Source organism: Trachemys scripta, chromosome 17 (genome assembly GCF_013100865.1).
Source record: "Trachemys scripta elegans isolate TJP31775 chromosome 17, CAS_Tse_1.0, whole genome shotgun sequence".
NCBI lineage: Eukaryota > Metazoa > Chordata > Testudines > Emydidae > Trachemys > Trachemys scripta.
Window position 1 is genome coordinate 16,306,117 of NC_048314.1, and position 20,587 is coordinate 16,326,703.

Consider the following 20,587-nt stretch of genomic DNA (forward strand, 5'->3'; position numbering starts at 1 on the left):
ACTTTTCCTCAGTAGCTCTCAAAGCACTTTATAAAAGGAAGGAAGTATCATGATCCCAATTTTACAGATGGGAAAGCTGAGACACAGAGAAGTGAAGTGATTTGCCCAAAGTCACCCAACAAGCTAGTTAAAGGGCTAGGAACAAAACCCAGGTCTCCACAATCCCAGTCTACTGCCCAATCCATAAGGCCACACTTCCTTTCCCCAGAATTTGTTCCCATCTTTCAAAATTCAAACACTCAGTATCATTCCCCACTTTTTGTTCACACATAGGTAGCGGACAGTTCATTAACAGACACTTTTCTTCTTTAACAGTTCTTCACAACCCTTCCCTCCTCCTTGTAAAGGCAAACAGAATTTCCTTATAGCATTCAGGACATCCTACTCCAGGGCTGATCACTGGCAACACAGAAGTCAATACTGCTTGGTGGGATGTCTGAATGCCACTTGTGGCTGTGTAGTTGTGGCATAGCACTAGGAGACAGCTCTCCCAGCGCTATAAAAAACAAACAAACAAAAACAAAACAAAACAAAAAAAAAACCACACCACTTCCATGAGGGGAATAGCTCCCAGCAGGGCCGGCTCTGGCTTTTTTGCCACCCCAGGCAAAAAAGCCTCCCGGCGCCCCCCCCCCCCCCCCCCCCCCCCCCCCCCCCGGGGGCGCCCCCCCCCCCCCCCGGGGCCCCCCCCCCCCCCCCCCAAGCACATGCTTGGAGAGCTGGTGCCTGGAGCCGGCCCTGGCTCCCAACACTGGTGCACTATCTACACTGGCACTTTACAACACTGAAACTTGCAGCGCTCAGGGGTCAGTTTTTTCACACCCCTGAGCAGCGCTGTAAAGTGCCAGTGTAGACAAACCTCAAGTTGGAACCATCATGTTGTAAGCCACAGGAGATCCTGCAAATCTGATCAGCTCTGTGAACTATTTAATTACTACACAGGGCTTTAGAGGATACACCAGGTAAACTAGCTATACAGGGTGACCAGATGTTGAAATGGAGATGGGTCCAGCCCCACCTGTGACACATTTAGCTCACCTCCCTAGGTGGAGAAAACTAGCAAAGTCGCATGGCTAAATCAGGCCCCCTTGGTAGGGGAAAGAGATAAAAAAAACAGATGCCTGTGGACAGGCAGGAAGGAAAGACTCCAGTTAGAAAACTTGGGAGTTGCTGGTTGATAGAGAGCAGAGTGAGACTCAGAAAAGCAGAAGGGCTACATAAACTTCTCTAAGCAGAGAGACTATTCCTAGCTCCCAGGCAGAGGGCCTTGGGAGTGCAAGCCTGCTAGGATGGCTAGAGCGTAGAGAGCAAGTCTGCTAGAGGAAAGCCTCAGCAGAAACAAGACTAAGAACCCAGCATGAAGTGTTGTGAGCCAGCTAGGAAAGGCTGATGGAAAATGCTTATGTTTCCCTGTGAACTTTGTTAATAAACCCAGACCCCAAAGAAGTGGCATTACTCAACACATGAAATCCTGTGTTCAAGCTACTGGAGAGCACAAAAGGGGGAAGCTGAGGCAACAACTAGCCCAAAGCCAGACTGGATAAGCAGCACTGCTATACTAGCCAACTCACTCCAAATGGCATAAGCCAAATTTAAGACACATTCTATGAAATTCTGGAAATGCAGTGCTCTGCTCTGAGTAAAACTGAACCATAAGGCAGGCCAGGAAACTTGTTAGACCTCAACATGTTGAAAACTGCAGAGAAAACCCTAAATAGAATATAACAAAGCATATAGGTAGGACAATAAGTGTTAGAATAAAAATCTAACTACTGTGAAATGCAGAATGATTTTTTTTTTTTTTAAAGGAGCAATGAAACCTCAACAGAAAGGGAAAAAAATCCCCCTCAAGGTTGAATGTATCAGTAGAAGAACAATGTTTTTTAAAATATATCACACTGATTTGATCTAAGTTAAAAAGTGACATTTCCTCTAAATGGGTTGTTCTTTTAATGCAAGGAAAAGCCAACTTCTGAAATACTGCTATAGTTGGGAATGTCATCATTTCCATCATAAAACTGTTTTTCAGAGATCAGCAGCAGCTGTTTCAAACTGAATTAGACTAAAACTGGAAACAAGCTGTCAAGACCCAACAAATTGATTCAGCTGTTTTTATTGTAACGGTCAGCCAAAAACACAAATATAGTAACATTCTATTATTTCAGACTATGACAACCTCAAAGAACCTCTTAAAAAAAAAAAGTTCTATTAGTATAGATTTATTGCTTTGGGCTTTTAGGATGGGGGGAAATGTCAAATTGTGCATATCAGGGATTCTCAAATGTTTTCATACCTTAGAGAGCTTAAGACAGAAAACCTCTGGATGACTGTCTCTCCTAGATATTTCACCTTACCTGTAGCAGCTAGGTGTAATGTAATGGGTGTGGCTGACAAGATATAACCTAGGACAGCATAGGTGTGCTGTTTCTTTCCTCTTCTTGTGTGTAGGATGAAAGAGTAAAGCTCTTCAGAGCAGGAAGTGTGCACACACACGCATCAGAAAATATTTGCACCATTGATTTCAATGAGACTTCATATGCAAAAGTAAAATTCTATGGTCAGAAAAGTAAAGCATAGTACAGCTGCAGTTGCATATTATGTGATCACACATCTATGAAAAGTTAATATTTTAATTTAATTTAAATACATATTAAAGAGAGACATGTCTAGATAGCCTTACTTTAGTACTGTGTCTATACTACTGTCTCCCTATGCCAACGGGAGAGAGTTCTCCTGTTGGCATAATTAAACCACCTCCAGTGAGCAATGGTAGCTATGTCCGCAGGAGAGCGTCTCTCACCAACATAGCGTTGTCCACACAGGCGCTTTTGTCTGTGAAACTTATGTTGGTTGGGGGGAGAGGGGGTTCCCACACTCCTGACTTACAAAAGTTTTACTGATAAAAGTGTAGACATAGCCTAACTATGATAAAAGCAAGGAAATTCACAAATGCGGCTGCCATTCAAACCTTAATTGATTCCTTTGCATCTGTATACCTGACAGGGTATGCACAGATCACTACAGTGTTTGAATTCAGGGACAGAAGAATACTTAGAGAATCTAAGCACAATGGGGCAAGCAAAGAGACTGGCAACTTAGCTTTTAATTTTACCTTTTTAAGTGTAAAGGACAGTTTTATATTTGTATTTCATATTTTAAAAGGTAGCTGTTTTCAGTCATGCTCTGCTTTCCAATCAAACCCTAGAATGTCTCTGAAAAACACTCAGTTTCAGATGTAAGGCTATATCTACACTACCACTTTTGTTGCTCAGGAGTGTGGAAAAAAAACCCCACCCCCCTGAGCAACATAAGGGAGAGATTCTCCCACTGACAGAGCTAACACCACTTGTTGGGGGGGGGGGGGGGTGATTTCATTATAATCGACAGGGGAGCCTTCTCCCATCAGCATAGAGCAGCTATACCAGAGATCTTACAGCAGTTCAGCTGCATCGGTACAGCTGTGCCACGGTAAGGTTTCTAGTGTAGACATAGCCTAATTCTACCCAATAAGTATCTTAGTTATTTTGTCAGATAGTCAATGTACAAACTTTTGAAGGAGACAACAGCAATCTGGATAAGGCCAAATAATTCTATGGGGTATCAAACATGCATGGTTTGGGGGACGGGTGTTAAAGTAAGAAATAAAAAAAAAAAAAAAAAGACACCAAGCAAGCAAGTACAATGATGCGAGATTTATACTTTGTGTTCATTGAGAAAATGCTTCTATGCCTTAATGAATCAGTGAACAGATGAGATATAATTGTTCTCACTTAGTTTCACAAGCTCTTTATAGAAACAGCCCTTTGTTTAATAAGCATAAAGTAACCACTGACGCTCCTCTCACTTCTTGCCATGAGATACATTTTGCAAACACAAAATAAAGCTACGTGCAAATTCTTTCCAACAAGTCACTTACCTAATCTTATTTGTAAATTAACAGTAGATAATAAATTAATTTTTAGTTCTCCCAAACACATTAACAAAGCAAAGTGATGGAAGAATTATTTTGACAACCTAGCTACCGCCTCTCAGGATTACCTACCCCAAACAGGAGAACCCCTGCTGTCAACTAGATAGTGTCTACACTGAAGCGCTACAGTGGCGCACCTGCACTGGTGCAGCTACGCCACTATAGCATTTCAAATGTAGACAAGCCCAAAGACTTGGAAACGTTAACCAAAACACTATAGATGCAGTTTTTGTTTTGGTTGCAGACTACATTGAAAAAGACTAAAGCAAAGATTAAATATTGATATAGGGTGTAGGTCAATTTCTGATGAAAATCATTCCTTTTTTTATTATTTCAGGAACGTGTGTGGTGCCCATCAATGTTGTATCAAGGCATTCTGTGGATGAACGGATGGGGAGACTTAGCAACGTTTGTGGAAAAGCCTGGCCAAAGAGAATAGTCCTAGTGTTTTCCTAAACTGGACAGTTTCTTGGGTAAATTTCTGGAAGAAGCAAGGTATTTAAATTTTTTTTACCTTTTCTCAATCAAAGCTGTCATATATGCAGAGCACATAAATTACACCAAATGTTAGGACATAGCATTCAAAGTATTGGAGATGTTTAAAACATTGTAATAAGCATAAATTAGAAAATTACCAATAAGCTAATAGGTAAAAGTACCATCAATTTATTCATTACACTGTACCGGCTTATTTCATGAGCAATTTAGAACTGAAAGAGAGTAATATTTGACTGATGAGCTTATTTCATTCCTGCTAAATATAATTAGCCATTTGGTATGACTGTCTTCTACCATTAATGTACATGCAGTACAATAACAGCTTTAAGCATTCCATCTACAGCCTAATGTCATCAAGCAAGACTTCAGTCAGAGTTCACCTTGCAAAGGGGTTAATGACAGGAAGACAATTATTGATCTCTTCAGGATGCTTCAGGAGTCTGTAAAACTTGTTACTTTTATAAGAGGTCAAATAATGGCCAAGAAACAGTACCTGGAAGAATGAGTCATCTTAAAGGCCTTTATTAAACCTACTTTTATTACTACAGAAGAAGGTTTTACCAGAGCACGCTATAACTGCACTAATGTCGCTGACAAAAGATTTTGTTTATGTCTCTGTTTTTTTCCAAATGGAAGCCATTTAAAATTAGACAGGATAAAGCACTAGAGTATCCTGCATTGGCAGGGAAATTGACTATATGCCCTAATAGGTCATGTCCATCTCTAAATTGTAGGATTTTATAATTTATTCAAGCACAAACTCTCACTTGAAAGCAAGAGCTTATGCAAAAGTAGGTATAACCACTGTAATGCAAAGATTTAGGATTCAAGTTGTTCTGAATAAGATGTTCACATTTTTACCAGTCCCTTATCCCCTTCTATAAGCCACCAAGAGGTGTACTGTGACACCAATTATGCTGCAATGAAAGCTAAGAAACTTCTCTCTGACCAAAATACCCTGACAATCTGTCATAAAATGATAATTCTGGTGTTCTGCAATCTTCACTCCCATACTTAGAGCACTGACTTTCACCATGCCTCTAGTCCCAACTGGCCCAAGACACAAGACTACAACCATAGAGAAAAATCAAGCCTCTGTCTCCCAAGAGATAGCACCTTGCACTACAAGTCAAGTCAGCTCTTTGTTTTCTATGAAAGAAGAAGAGTAATTTATTACACCTGTACACAAACCTTGATAACTCTTGTAAAGATAAATATAATGAATAGGGCTGTTGATTAATTGCAGTTAACTCATGCGATTAACTCAAAACAATTAATCATGATTCATCACAGTTTTAATCGCACTGTTAAACAATACAATAATTGAATTTTTTTTAAATATTTTTGGATGTTTTTTCTACATTTTCAAATATACTAATTTTATTTACAACACAGAATGCTAAGTGTACATTGCTCACTTTATATTATTTTTATTACAAATATTTGCACTGTAAAAATGATAAAATAGTATCTTTCAATTCACCTCATACAATATTGTAATACAATCTCTTTATTGTAAAAGTGCAACTTACAAATGTAGATTTTTTTGTTACGTAATTGCACTCAAAAACAAAACAATGCAAAACTTTAGCGCCTACAAGACCATTCAGTCCTACTTTCTTGTTCAGCCAATCACTAAGACAAACAAGTTTGTTTACATTTACGGGAGATAATGCTGCCGGCTTCTTTTTACAAAGTCACCTGAAAGTGTGAACAGCCATTCGCATGGGAATTTTGTAGCCGGCATTGCAAGGCATTTACGTGCCAGATATGCTAAACAAGAGCATACTGTGGAAAGGAAGAGTTTGGTCCCGAGGGTCCCCTACGTGACTCTCTTTGCTGTGCCTATTCTGAAACAATAGCTCCCTGCCACCACCACACTTCAAGAGAGAAGCTGGGTAGCTGCTCCGTGGTCAACAGTTGCGGTTCTGAGAGCAGGCTCCCGTGGCTAGACAGGAAGCTTCCCAGGCCCTTCAATGTTTTGCTTCAATCTATGCTCTGAGCCACCATTTGCATGGTCATGGGGCTGCTGCCTGTGTCAGGCCTGGGAGATCTTGAGGCTGAGGCATGGCCATTGACTGCTTTCTAGGCACTCTCCTGCTTGGGACACTGAAGAGGATCTTGAGTTTCCAAAGAACAGGCAAAGATCTCCATCCAGCCACTCCATCAGTGGTGAGATGCAGGAGCGGCAGTTTGTAGCTTCCCCTCTCTTAGACCTCTCTGCCATGCTGCACTCCATGTGGGTGAACAGGGGACACAGAGTCCCAGTGACTATGGGGAGAAAGGAAATCCTCTGTTGATAAAGAGCCTGGGGATTTTTTCCCATCTCCCTCCTCCCACCCCCAACCCCACAGGAGCTGGTCTGCCTGCCTGCAGTTGAAGAGAGAGAGACAAAAAACTGTCAGTTTCTCAGAGGTAGAGCCATACCTCCCCTACCACTGACTAACAAGTTTGACCTGCCTGCAAGGGTGCACAGAACAACAGAGACTCCTATGTCATGGATCTGTGGACCTGATTTCAAATAATAAATATCTTACGAAGTTTGTTTTCTTGAGATAAAGATCTTGTCTATTTGAAACTGCTGTCTTGTACAAAGGGATGTGTGTCCTGTTTGAGAAAACACTCTTGTTGACTTTATTTTTGACCAAACAGTTCCTGGATTTACAAGCTACCATTCATAGTACATTTACATCTTGCAATTAAAATTCTTATCCAGTATTCTGTACATAGCATGAATCATAACAAACAACTAACACTTATATTATTCTCTTTTATGCGATGTTTTGAAACGGTGTGTATGTAATAAAGCAGCATTCCAGTGTCTGTGTAACCATGCTTGGTGATAATAAATATGGTTTTATGGGTAAGGAGGTGTCATCCTCTGACACTTTTGGTGCTTGCCACTGCCTGACAGAAAGCAGACATTTTGGAAGAATTTCCTTAATTAGCTTGAACATATTGTTTAATTAAATAAGTAACCAAAAACATAAGCATTGGAGCTATCATAATCTCCAAGTTTTGTATGCATGAAAGTATCTCCTAAAATTCAGTACAGAAGCAGGCAAGTTTGTAATAACCTAACATTATACAAATAAAATTAATTTTATTAATAGCAATATTTGCATCAACATTGAGCTTTATATCCCTTACATATTAAGTCCACTAACAGGAACCAGACATGGCGAGGTTAAGTGACTTGCCCAAGGTGACACAGTGAGTCAATGACAGTGCTAGGAATAACAACAGCAGGAGCAGAATCTAGGAATTCTGTTTCAGACTCTTCACTTAATCCCCACACAACAATGTCTTGCAGTTATACTTTGTCACATTTATCACTTTCTATAAATGTAATGTTTGTCTTCATTTTTTACAGCCCCCAATGTGATATGTGGAAGAGCAAGATGCCATACAAATCACACACACCTGTAAAAGTGCATGACTCAATTTAGTTGAAATTTTGTTATTAACACAAATTAAATTAAGGCACTTTAACCAGATGTATGCAATGATTACAGTATGTAAATTAAAGTGGAGGTAAAAAGGAAGAGTGGTCTCACTGGCTTATCTACAGCATAATTCAACCACCCAAAAATGAACTGTTCATACAGCTCTTGTAAAGGAAGAAGAAAAGAAGAGAGAGGAATAAGAATTGGAGGGGATAGGGAAGAGGAGGAGTGTTTTGGTGAGCACGGCAACATCAATCATATTGACCCTGAGATGTGCTAACAGCTAGGATTTTAATACTTAGAGACATATGAAACAACAGTCGTTAGAAAATAAAGGTATTTCAAACCATTTAACAATTCACACCCACCTTGTCAGCTGTTGAGGTTTATGAAGCACTGTATATTAGTGTATCACTTCTCATAATTATGAAAAGTGAGAGTTGTACTGCTTCTGGCACTATTTTAATCATAGCCCTGAAAAATACTACAGCCTTACAGAAGACACAAGGCACAACAATAGACCACCACACACACAAGCACAGTATAATATTTGTGGGCTGTATCAGATTTTATAAAGGATTCTAACAACTTGAAATAGGGAGTGCATCTTCTAGCTGTACATATGAGGCACCATTCTTACCAACAGCGCCCTAATGCAAATGATTAAAATCAAATGATTACATATTTTAAAAAAAACAGAATTATCAAAGCAGACATGGACCAAGGATTCCTAGTTAATTCTCTTGCATCTTTAAAATAACAGAACAGCTCATTTTCACCACCCTATCCTGTGATCTGTACACAGGATTAAATTTGGCACAGCACTGCTACTCTGTGGTAAAATCCCACCAGTCCCCCGCTACCCATAGCACCTTTACAGGGGTGCCAGCAGGAGCAGAGTAAAAATGATAATTTTATTCTGCTCCTGTGGCCAGCATTGCAAAGTCACCAGCACAAACGTGATCCTCCAATGTTGGCAAGGGAGGATTTACAGTAACATTGAGGGGGAGAAAGAGAACAATGGAGGAGGTGAGGGAGACCAAAACTGAAGGACAGGCAGGCTGAGGTGGTGGCATTACAACCAACTAAGGCTATGTCTACTCTCCTGGTGCTAGAGCAGCACAGCTATAGCTCTAGCTAGGTCCCCAAAGTACCATAGTGTAGGCACTTCCTACATCTATGGAAGAGATTTTTCCATCACTATAGGCAATCCTTTTCACTGAGCAGTAGCTAGGTCGATGGAAGCATTCTTCTTTCGACACAGTCATGTCTATACCAGAAGTTAGGTTAGAATAGCTACAGTACTCAGTGCATAGCTACGTCAATCTAAATTTTAAGTGTAGGCCAGGCCTAAAGTATTGTTCCTTAGATCAGCAAGGATGAGGCGTGCTATGAAGGTAGTATGCTTGGCACCTTAGGAGAGCCTCATTACTCCATAGCAACTTCTTATGTCTGGGGTTTATGAGCTTCATAAGAATCCATGCGCAGCTCTCTTCTGCCAAAGGGAGCTTCGCTAAAATGTATGCCTTTTTTGTTTTCATTGGGGAAATGGGGGAGTTGGAATTTGAAGAAATCACATCACATATGCATACATCCTCTACCTTAAAAAGGTAGGGCTAGTACTCGAACAAAAAGATGGGGAATAAGCAAAGGGGAGAAGAGAGAAGACAATCATACAAAACTCTAAAAGCAACAGAAGGGAAGGAAGGGGAAAACAAAGGAAAAATGCTGAATTAAAAGAGGAGAAAAGTGAGGAGATTCATTTAGGGGCAAGGGAAAAGAGGATGAGAATTATGGTCTTCTAGTTTTTTTTTATTCCTAGTTCTATAACTGCAGTTAGTCCTGCTGAGGGCTCAATTCTGCACCACTGGAGTAAGTGGGAGTTTTGCTGGCAACACAAAGATACAGAAAATAACTTCCAACTACAACCACTTATATTTTTAACTTCTTCTTAGAGTTTAAAGAGAATCTTCCACCTTCACAGACAGAAGTGGAAACATAGCTGACAGAGAAGAACATAGGAACTGCCACACTGGATCAGACCAACAGTGCCTCTCATCCAGTATTCTTTCTCCAACAGTGGCTGACACCAGAAGATTGAGAGGAAGGTGCAAGAAAGACCACAATGAAAGCCAGACTATAGGGAAGATTTCTGCCTACTCTGAAGCAGTTGGGGGTGTCTAATTTCCCTTAAGCATGAGGGTTTATATTCCTTATAAATTTTAATTCTATCTAACGTAACAGTGAACGTTATTATCCATGTAAGTGGGTGATGTGTAAAAATGGCACTTTACACAAACACAAGAAATTCAGACTCATTTTCAAATTAAACATTGAACACTAATGTTGTTATAAATATTGTATTCAAGTTTTTTGATAAATGCTAGAATTTTAATTTCTAAACCAGTGTTGTTGCTGTAACATTCTCTTTCTCACATACACATCTGTTGAAGAAATACTATGGCTCTTCTGTAAAGTATCAACAGGGTGCTTATCTGAGAGATGCCTTTATGTTTAAAGGGTAATTTGTGAATAAGTTACCCTCTCAGGTTGATAACAGGATAGTTAGATTAGATAAATTAATCAAAGAACAAGTTGTACCGGCAAGCACCAGAGACTCACCATTTTTCTTAAGGCCGTCCTGCAGTCAGCCCTGAGAAAGCATCTTAGAGAACACAAAATACGAGCTGGCAGGTTCCCATGTGCAGAGGAAAAGCACAGTGGTGCACACATTACAAAAGCATGATATCTGTGGGACATCAAGGTGTCTACAGAACTGCAATAATAGACTCTATAATTCAGAATACATTAAACTCACCATAAGAGGATATGAGAACCTTAATGTTAAAAAACAGACTGCCAGGAAGGCCAGGCAGTTCTGAGTTATGGCTGCTATTAACTCACCCTCATTGTGCCTAAACATTGCAACATAGGTGGTCCCTTTGCAGCAGACATTCCCAGAATAACTGGTTAATGAGACCCGGCCTAGGTGATTCCTATTTTGTGAAACACAAAATATTTATACCTAGTCCAGGGGTAGGCAACCTGCAGCACACAAGCTGATTTTCAGCAGCACTCTCACTGCCCGGGTCCTGGCCACCGGTCCGGGGGGCTCTGCATTTTAATTTAATTTTAAATGAAGCTTCTTAAACATTTTAAAAACCTTATTTACTTTACATACAACAATAGTTTAGTTATCTATTATAGACTTCTAGGAAGAGACCTTCTAAAAACATTAATATGTATTACTGGCACGCGAAACCTTAAATCAGAGTGAATAAATGAAGACTCGGCACACCACTTCTGAAAGGTTGCTGACCCCTGACCTAGTCACATATTTAGCTCATACAGATTAAACAAATTTTCCTGTGATTTTAACCAATGCTGTGAATCCCATTGTCCTGCAATGCTCAGAGACAAAAGGCTCATTTAAGAAATTTCTTGGTTTTGTAACTAGTCTCCTTCTGGGAATTTTCATTACAATGCACTATCCCGTTGAGCAGGAGCCTGCAGGAATACTTCTGTGCACTTTTCAACAGTAGCCACCATATAGCTCAATGTTCGTGTGAAGTTAGGAATTTCTTTCCCTTTAAATTTGTTTCCTTTTTTAAAAAATTATTTATCCGATGTCAGAGAATGATATTTTGTAGTTATATATACACTCCCGAGCGGATTGTCTCAAAGTGCTTTAGAGAGATGAATTAAGTCTCAGTGCCAGTGAAGTAGGTAGGTGACAGGATCCCAAAGAGATTAAGTGATTTGCTCAAGATCACGCAGCAAGTCAGAAGCAGCGTCAGGAGCCGAACACAGGAGACCTGACTTCCAATCTCCTGTATGAATCACTAAAAAATTATCCTTCACCAAAAATAAATGGGCATAACTGAGTTAGTCCTACTCTTCCTACTTGCCTCTTTCTTCCCCAATTACTGCTCTAGCAGGTGTTTTTTCTAGGAAGAGTAAATACTGCACTATACTCAGCAATTTCCAGCTTCATCCTCCACCCCTATCGCCCTCTTGAATGATCATCACAGTAATTTTCCAAATAATTTTCTCACTTTTCTAAAAAACCCTTAGAATCTTGGTGACCCTTTAGCCAATTATTTTTCCTCCTCCAGTGACATTTTTGTTATTGCAAAGTTGTTGACAATTTCTGGCATAAACATTTTATCTGATGGTCTTCCCTCCATGTTACCCACTAACACTGAAATCACCGAGAGAATTTATGCTCCACCTGAATTTTGCCACCCCTCTGCTGGTCACTGAGTCAAATCTAGGAATAATGGCACTAACTATCCCCCTGGTAGAGCACAAAGGAACAATTAATACCTATGGCAGTTGGATGGGATAAGGTAATCATCTCTTCCCTAGATCCTTCAAAGTCAGAATATTCAGAAAATTGAATTCAGAAGACTAAAGGCATTTCACCAAAATATTTGCCTAAAATTGTAAAGAATTAGAAACCTAGAAGGGCATTTTTCAAGCTGCCAGACAAATGAACAAGATTAGTGACTAACTGGTTAATACTTGGCATCTATAGAGTGTTCTCTGCACAAGGATTTCAATGCACTTTACACACATTTGACCCAAAACTCTCCCAGGAAGTTGGCTAAGTATTATTATATCATTTTACACTTCTTGAGAAAGTTGAGGCACAGAGATTTTGCTGACATATCCAAGATTACAAAGAAAATTAGTAAGCAAGGCAGGAATGGAATTCAAGGGCCCAAACTCCTAGTCTATGTCTTAACCATAAGATCCTACCAACAGAAGTGTTTAAGCTCTACTGGTGTTATTGTCAACTGCTCCTCCATTGACTGGAGTACCAACTCCAAGGTTTGATCATTTAAAATCTTTCCCCTAAACAGGCACTTTTCTGGACCACCATCCTGCTCATCAAGTATGTCAAGAGCCAAAAATCTACTAATGACATTACCATTTGTATCCTGAACAGCAAAGATAGCTCTTCAAGAGTAACTTCAGAAGCACTGGGCTTCAGCAATTAGTTCCCAGGCAGTTAAGCTATCATAATAAAGTTTTCTCAATATGCCAGGCACATGTATCACCCAACTGATGTTACAATAGGTTAAAAGCAAAACATTTCCCCTCTGGATGAATGAAATCTCTATAGAAAAAGCTTGATCCCCCATAACAGCATGTCAAAACAATACAACCCTGCATTTTTATAGGATGAAGTCCCTAAAGTACAACATCTTGGCTATATGCCAGTTTCCAAAGAACTGCCAACATAATAATTCAGTTACAGTGCCCATTCTACTGTAAAACTGCATTAAATTCAAAATGTTTGAGCGCATCCAGCAATTAAAATTAATGTTCCTTGGAAAGAGTGCTTCACTTTACAATCAAGAAGAAAAAAATTACCTCAACAGTGTTCCTCTAGTATTATGGTTAACATTTAATGGCATTTTACTGCCGTTAAGCCCAATATTTGTGTCTAATCGATACTAAGCTACCAAGGACAGGCTAACAAGTCTGGAATATCTCTATAAGGCTCTATTGATTTCCTTTTTGAGGCGTGCAACTAACACAATCTACACAAATAATTTAGAAGGAAACACGGTAATTTAATAAACAGAAAAGGAACATGTAATTTCTCTTTTCTCAAGTGACAAAATCATTTTAACTCATTAATGGTAATTAACACTAAAGTTAGATATTTAAATTTCTGTAAAATACTATGGATAAAATAATGTAAGCATTTTAGAAAGAAAATTATCAAATAAATATTAAATCTACAACATGTCAATAGTTTCTCAAGTCCAATACACAGATTAACAGTAATATTTTCGATCTTAGTTCAATTTAACTTCACACTCTGTATTAGAGAATCTGGTGTTTTAAAATGAATTGCTAATAATTTGCACTTGCACACCACCCTTTATTTAAGGATCTTATAATGCTTTACATATATCAATTACATCTCAAGGTCTAGTAGCTATAATCTTCCTTATACAGATGGTTAAGCTGAGCAATTAAGTAATCTGCCTTAAATCATACAGCCAGTCAGTGGCAGATTTCAGAACTCTGATTTCAAGTCACTTGTTCTAACTACTACATAATATTTCCTCCCCAAGTATACCATTAACAGAATTTTCTAATGCAATCTTGATTCTGTTTTAACTACCACCATTACCACCCATCCTTGTACATGTCACAAGAATGAAAATTTGGAAGCATCACTTTAGGCATAATAAAAAATGTATCATATAACCACTGTAGAATAGTATAGTGCTTTATTTCTGTGTTTTAATTCAAAGTGAAATATGTAATTATTCTCTTGAATATATGCTATGTTTCCTTCAAAAATTTCACACCACACACACTGCATTATGCAACATCCACTGAAAGTCTGAAAATTCAACTTCTTTCCCTGCTGAAAGTGTTTACAAGACTTTGTTCTGGTTTACGCATTAGGAATTTTGTTACTAGCAAGATTAATTTTAACAACTCCAGGAACAATGTTTAAGTCTGCTGCTACAGAGCAGCCATACAACTTTAAGACCACCAGGAATAGGGGTTGATGGGGGTTAGTTAGACATAGTGCCTCTCCACACTCCCTTCAAAGCAGCAAAAATTCTCTACCAGATGATTAATTTTAAAAAGGTCAAACCTTGGGCATTAACTACTTGAAAACGTCCCTTTAAGATAAGAAGCATTTTTCCTATGAAAGTGTTCACCTACGCCATCGACCATACAGTATGCAACACATTTACTGTTCCAATGGAATCAATGGATTTACCTTAACAGGCATTGCCTTGGGCATGCACAGGGCTAGGGTACACAAATGACACCCCAAGGGCAAGGAGGATGGATAAATATACAGAACAAGCAATAACCTCACAGAAGCAGCGGATGAAGGATCAAAGGTACATCCGACTCAAAGAATGAGGTGGAGCTCAAATGTTCAGAGAAGATGCTAAATGTATTCCAAATTCAAACATTGCTACAACTGGGATGATAGCTATTATATTACAAGCTTTAATAGATTAAAATTAAATTAGCCTAGAAGTCATGTATCCAATATAATTGTGTATACTTTATAAAACAGACTTTAATTAGACAATCACCTACTTTTTTCCACAAGACCACTGCATCATTCAGTGCACAGAATGGACAGCACACAAGGCAGGGTTGCTTAGTGAATGAAGCTGTTATCCGTAGGTCCCTGGCCTCATTTGCAGGAGAAAATTAAATATGTTCAACAGGAAGATGGGGCATACAGGCCTTGCAGTTAAGGCACTGGACTGAGATCCAGGAGAAAAGAGTTCTGTCACAGATGTGATGTTAGATTAGTCATTTAAAACAAAATTTGCAGAGGTAGTCACTGATGGTTCATTTTTGGGGAGCTCTACCTGAGACACCTCCCTAGGGTGTAATTTTCAAGACTGCTGAGCACTCAATTCCAACTGAAGTCAATAGGAGTTGCAGGTGCTCAGCACCTCTGAAAACATAGGCTACCAGCATCTTGGGCACCCAAAGTCAGTAGGCACTTTTGTAAATTTTGGCCTAAATCTCAACGTGCTTCAGTTCCCTACTTATAAAATGGGGATAACAATACTTCCCTTCTTCACAGGGAAGTTGTAAAGATGAATTAATTAACATTTGAGAGCACAACAGAAAAAACCATGAAAATATTCCATACTCAGTGCAGCATTTGGACAGCATGCAGTAAATAAGATATGGGAGTATACAATGAATGGTAAATGTAAGTATTAAACAGTTGCCTCAATTTCTGAACACCCCTCTTCCTATGCCCTGAATCAGGCAGGGTACTGTGTAAAAAATAGTATATGATCATATAATTAAAAGCTAATACAATGCTTACAAACAAGGAATCAGAGTTAAGGTTGCACAGGCAATCTTCATACTGGCATTTCCTAACTTTTGAACACTTGGCTTTGCCACCTTAATGTAATTTTAATATAATTTTTGTATGAAACATATATGGATATAAAATGTCTCTATTAGTCAGTATTTCAGTCTAACTTAAATGACTTTTAACCAGTTCCTCAAGTGTAAAATTATAATTGCAGTACTATCTGCCTATAAGATTTTTCTATGAATTCTAACGTAATACAGGGATGCACACTAGAAAACAATGAAAAGTATTATTCTGCAGGTGAAGTGCTAAGTGGTCTAAGTAATATCAGACCACACATGCACATGCCAGGATCCTTGAAACATTCACTGTAATCTTGGATTTCTAAACTGCTTGGCAGAGCAAAGGACAAAAATGCAACTGTCCATATGTACATGATTACTGAAACAGAAAACAATTTCTAATCATTAGGCAGAGCTCAAAGAGTCCTAAAAAGATAACTGCTGGCTCCAAGGAGCACCATAACTTACCAACATCTGATCAGCATTTCACCTACAGGAAGATGCTTAATTCTTTTCTTGTTAAATCAGAATGCACAGGAAGGTCAATTTGGGAAATGGTACTTCAATTATAATTAAAAACTTAGCTTCCATTCTTAAAGAAATGGTAAAAAATATATAACTCCATATATTAGACCTAAATACTGACTAATGGAGACATCTCCTGTCTCCATGAGCTCTAGGACCAGGAATTAACTCAATTGAGCTATATGATTTCTGCCATTACTTAAAACAATAAGTCATTAGCCAAAGCAAACAAAAAGCCATCTAATTCCTCCCTTATAAATGATCAGTTTCAACTTTCAATATTTATACCGGCTAAAATTTGTAAGCTCTGCTAGGCAACACCTGTAAAAGTAAAGTTCTTTTGAAGATTCATGTGTGTTTAATTAATACATTTAACAAGCTGTTTTGTGTTCCCAAAGAACACAGCTGTCTCTATTACATGTACAACTTTACCATCTGCAAAAACTACAATAAGTAAATATCAAGATAGCAGGTGTTAATAAAGAGCAGCCAAGATAACTCTTCTCTAGGGAAAGAATTAATTCTTTCATTATAATCTTCTGTAGCCCCAGAGCAGGCAAACCTTAGCTGCTCAGGTCTAGAAGGAACAGGTTTTGTGGTTCATGGGAACAATAAAGTAAATTCTTGGGGTAAATCTCTGCAAAACCACAACTATTAAGTATAAACTAAATACATGGCCCCAGGCCAAAGCCTTAAGACACTAATTGCCATTTGAAATGTGGGCCTCCACATAATATTCATTAACCACAGTTATACACATTCACACTTGATGGATAAAATGAAGCTAAATTGTCAAGGGAATCCTTAATTTCCCATTTTAATATTTAGATTTCAAAGTGAGAATTTTCTGTTGAGGTCTATAAAATAAAACATTCCCATACACAAAGTATTGCAAATCTATTCATTTAAAAATGAATTAAGATATAGTGTATTTTCACTACTTTTCTCCCAAAAGGTAACTCACTTATTATTGATATTTTATCATATATATTAGTCTACTACCTAAATTCCCATGGTTTTAAAAGTTAAACGGGTATGTATGGCTCCATGCAACAGCAGAAGGCTTTTACAAGTGCTTTCCCTGTGCTTCATGGATGTCTTTTGGAATCCTACCCTAGCGCATGTGCGCACACACACACACGCCCCACCTTTCTTTATCTTCCACAAGCAACCAAGTGATTATTCGTGTAATAAGTAATGCATGAACCATCAAAAGAAAAAGGGAGAGGGAAATGCCCTCATCTCATCAAAAATACAACAAGCAACCCACAAAGGGGTCACAAATTAAAAATTAAATGCAGATAGAGAAAGTTCATCCACACATTACCGCTACTGAAACTTCCCTTCCAAACTGGGAACACATATAGTAAGGAGAGGAGGTGGCCAAAGACATATTTTAAAGTTATACTAATTACATTTATTCACAACACATGTTTATCAATGAAGAAAAATTAAGCACCAGCATGCTTGAACACCATTAGAATCTTTGCAGCTACAGGTAAAGCCACTGGATGGCTAAAGCTGTCACACGGGTGACAGATCTGCTGTTAGTAACTAAGGTAATCTATATACCAGTGCCAAGTGCTGCAAAGACAGCAGGAGGTGACTGCAGATTACAAGAAACTCAGGAAAGGAAGTTAGTAATGCTTAGAGATGCATCAAGCAGACAATAACTAGTTAAATAAATAAATTCTGCATTTATTATAGACTAGATTTGTACAATATGTTTCCGCTAAAAAAAAAATCCCCTCTCCCAAAAGACAAGTATCTATTAGCACTAAATTCCACCTAATTTATAAAATGTTAACATGCATTTGCACTCTGAAAAATTATTGCAAAAATGACAATGGGGCTCTGTGGGTCTTAATAAGACTAGATCAATTTGCTCAGTTTACAAATGAAAAGTCACCTTCCAAATTCATCCTGGAATCTGAAAGTCTTTCTTGGTCAGGCATCACCAGTAAGAAATCCTCTACTTCTGGAACATATAACTGCTTACTTTACGGCCCAAAATAATTTTTGCTAATTTTTATTCCTGATACTGCTACAGAACCTATACAGCTATGTAAAAGAGATGGATTCTGCTCTTTCTTGCGCATCATCAGAATTATTAGCTAAGTTCCAGTTGCAGACTCTCTTACCAGTAACGAACAATATGCCATACACAAATCAACCTCACACTCTCCCCTAGCTGTAATGGCTCTGGAGTGCTCACAAGGGTACAAAGTAATTTTTGTTATTAAAACAAAGATACTTTCTAAAGTAAGTAGATATGTATAACAGGTTGGCAACATTTGCTTGAAAAACCCACTGGAAGCCCCCAAGCCCGGAGAGAGGGATTGGGCTTGATTTTGTATTTCATTTTAAATTTGTCAACAAAACAAAACTCAGTAAGGGGGTTTTATGTCTCTGACTATACCCAGGAACTAGGTCTGCTAAGTAAGAAAGTCAAACCGCTGATGATAACTACACTTTAAACAGAAAAAATCAGTTTGGGGGGGAAAAAAGAAATCACACTTTAAATTAAACTAATACTGAGTTTTGCATCAGACTAGAAATTCTGCAGCACTACAGATAAATTAAAATAGAAGATTGTATTGAATTAAAAATGAAAATTCACAATATGATCAGTAGAGTATTCCTTGTGGGGTTTATTTTGCTATTCAATTTAATGTATACAGTCCAGAAGTGGTAAATATAGAACAGATGTTTATATTTACAGTACAGAGGTACATACCAATAATTATCAGGGAAGTGTGAAGCAGGAAGTTTCAGCTGCAAGACAGGGGACAGTTTTGGCATTTGGGAAGGCATGGGAGGCAGGTGAGGCTTTTGGCAATGGGAAAGGGATGCATCTCCAGTTTCTCTCTCGCAAGGAGGTTTGGAAGGGACTTAAACTCCTAGTTCTCCACCTCAGCATCCTACTGCCTTCTGCCACAAAGTCTCATACTTCCTCCAAGGACAAATAAGGGCATTATTAGCTGGATATTTGTGCTAAAATGATCAACAGTTTGAATAGACGAGACAAAGTTATTATTAGGTTTCAGAGTTACACCCACCAAGAGAAATGTGGGCAGTTCTGCAGATGACTCTGATGAAGCGAAGAAACTGCCTGCCAGCACAGAAGGTGTTAAAACTGGGCCCAGTTAACCCTGCCCCATTGTACTTGCAGCCAACGCCAGGCCTGGAGGGGGAAGAAAAGGAGAGAACCTGGTTCAGTTCAGGGCTGACTGGCAAAGAGGCAGGAGCTAGCTGCCTCCTTACCTGAGAGGAAGGATCACTAGCCTGCCAGCCAAGGCAGGAAATAAGAATGGTCTCCCTGGTTAAAAGAGACCGTGAAAGAGACTTCAGAGCAGCGGGCCTAAGAGATAACTGGGTTACTAAAGCACAGAGACCTTGGGGGGTTCCAGCTCTGCCAAACTTATGGCTGCCCTGCCCAGAGGAATCTGGGACCACAGCAGGACACCACCCAAGGTCCACGAGGGGACGCTACTTAGAGAGAAGCCACCACAGCAACTTGGATTATAGGAGCCACCCCACAAACTGAAGGGACAGCAATAGGAAGCAACCCAGGACAGTAGACAGACTCCCTGCTGGGAGGTCCCCTGTTCAGGGGTTGACTCACACAGGGCACTGGGCTGGGACCTGGTGGAGTGGGAGGGCCCAGGTCCCCCTACCCCACTGACTTAAAGACTGAGTACCTTGACCAGAGAAACAAGGGGCAGGTGGTCAAGAGTTCCAACCACTTGACCACCTGGCCCTCCACACCCTGTTACAATGACAATACAACATCAGTTCATATTTGGAAGATTATCTTCACAAACAATTAAAAACTTTAAAATAAATTAAAGCTTAAATTCTGTTTCATAAGTTCTGCAGCCTTGATAATGTGAAATGCATAGGGTTCTGCCTTTGTAGCAGACCAAACATTATATACCAATGCATACCAAATACCCCACCTATTATTTAATTACTTCAGAGTCTTCAAAAGATCTATTCATTAGCAATTTGATACATATATTTTACCTTGTTTGACCATTTATAGGCCTGAAGTAGTTGACTGTAGAGAGGAGTTTTGTCCTGTACAGGATCTAGGCTCAACAATCCACTATTATGGAGAGGATGGTTCTCAGATGGTTTGCCTACTAGATTGCTCAGACGTTCCAGTTCACTAGAAGTAGAAAAACAAACACCTTTTATGTAAGATCTGCAGATAGTGTGGAGTGAACAATCAAGTGTGCATGTAAGA

At 39.0% G+C, this 20,587-nt stretch overlaps 1 protein-coding gene across 6 annotated transcripts in view; it reads right to left on the reverse strand.

Annotated features, from left to right (window-relative positions):
- MED27 (mediator complex subunit 27) overlaps window positions 1-20,587 on the reverse strand; it is a 170,373-nt gene that overhangs the window by 145,210 nt on the left and 4,576 nt on the right. For 4 of the 6 annotated variants that reach the window (XM_034793783.1, XM_034793781.1, XM_034793784.1 and 1 more), the window contains exon 2: window positions 20,365-20,509. In XM_034793783.1, the coding sequence (XP_034649674.1) occupies window positions 20,365-20,509 (145 nt within the window). Of the gene's footprint in view, window positions 1-6,104; window positions 6,740-19,006; window positions 19,523-20,364; window positions 20,510-20,587 lie in introns of those variants that run through there. The other 2 variants (XM_034793785.1, XM_034793786.1) reach the window with 2 other exon arrangements.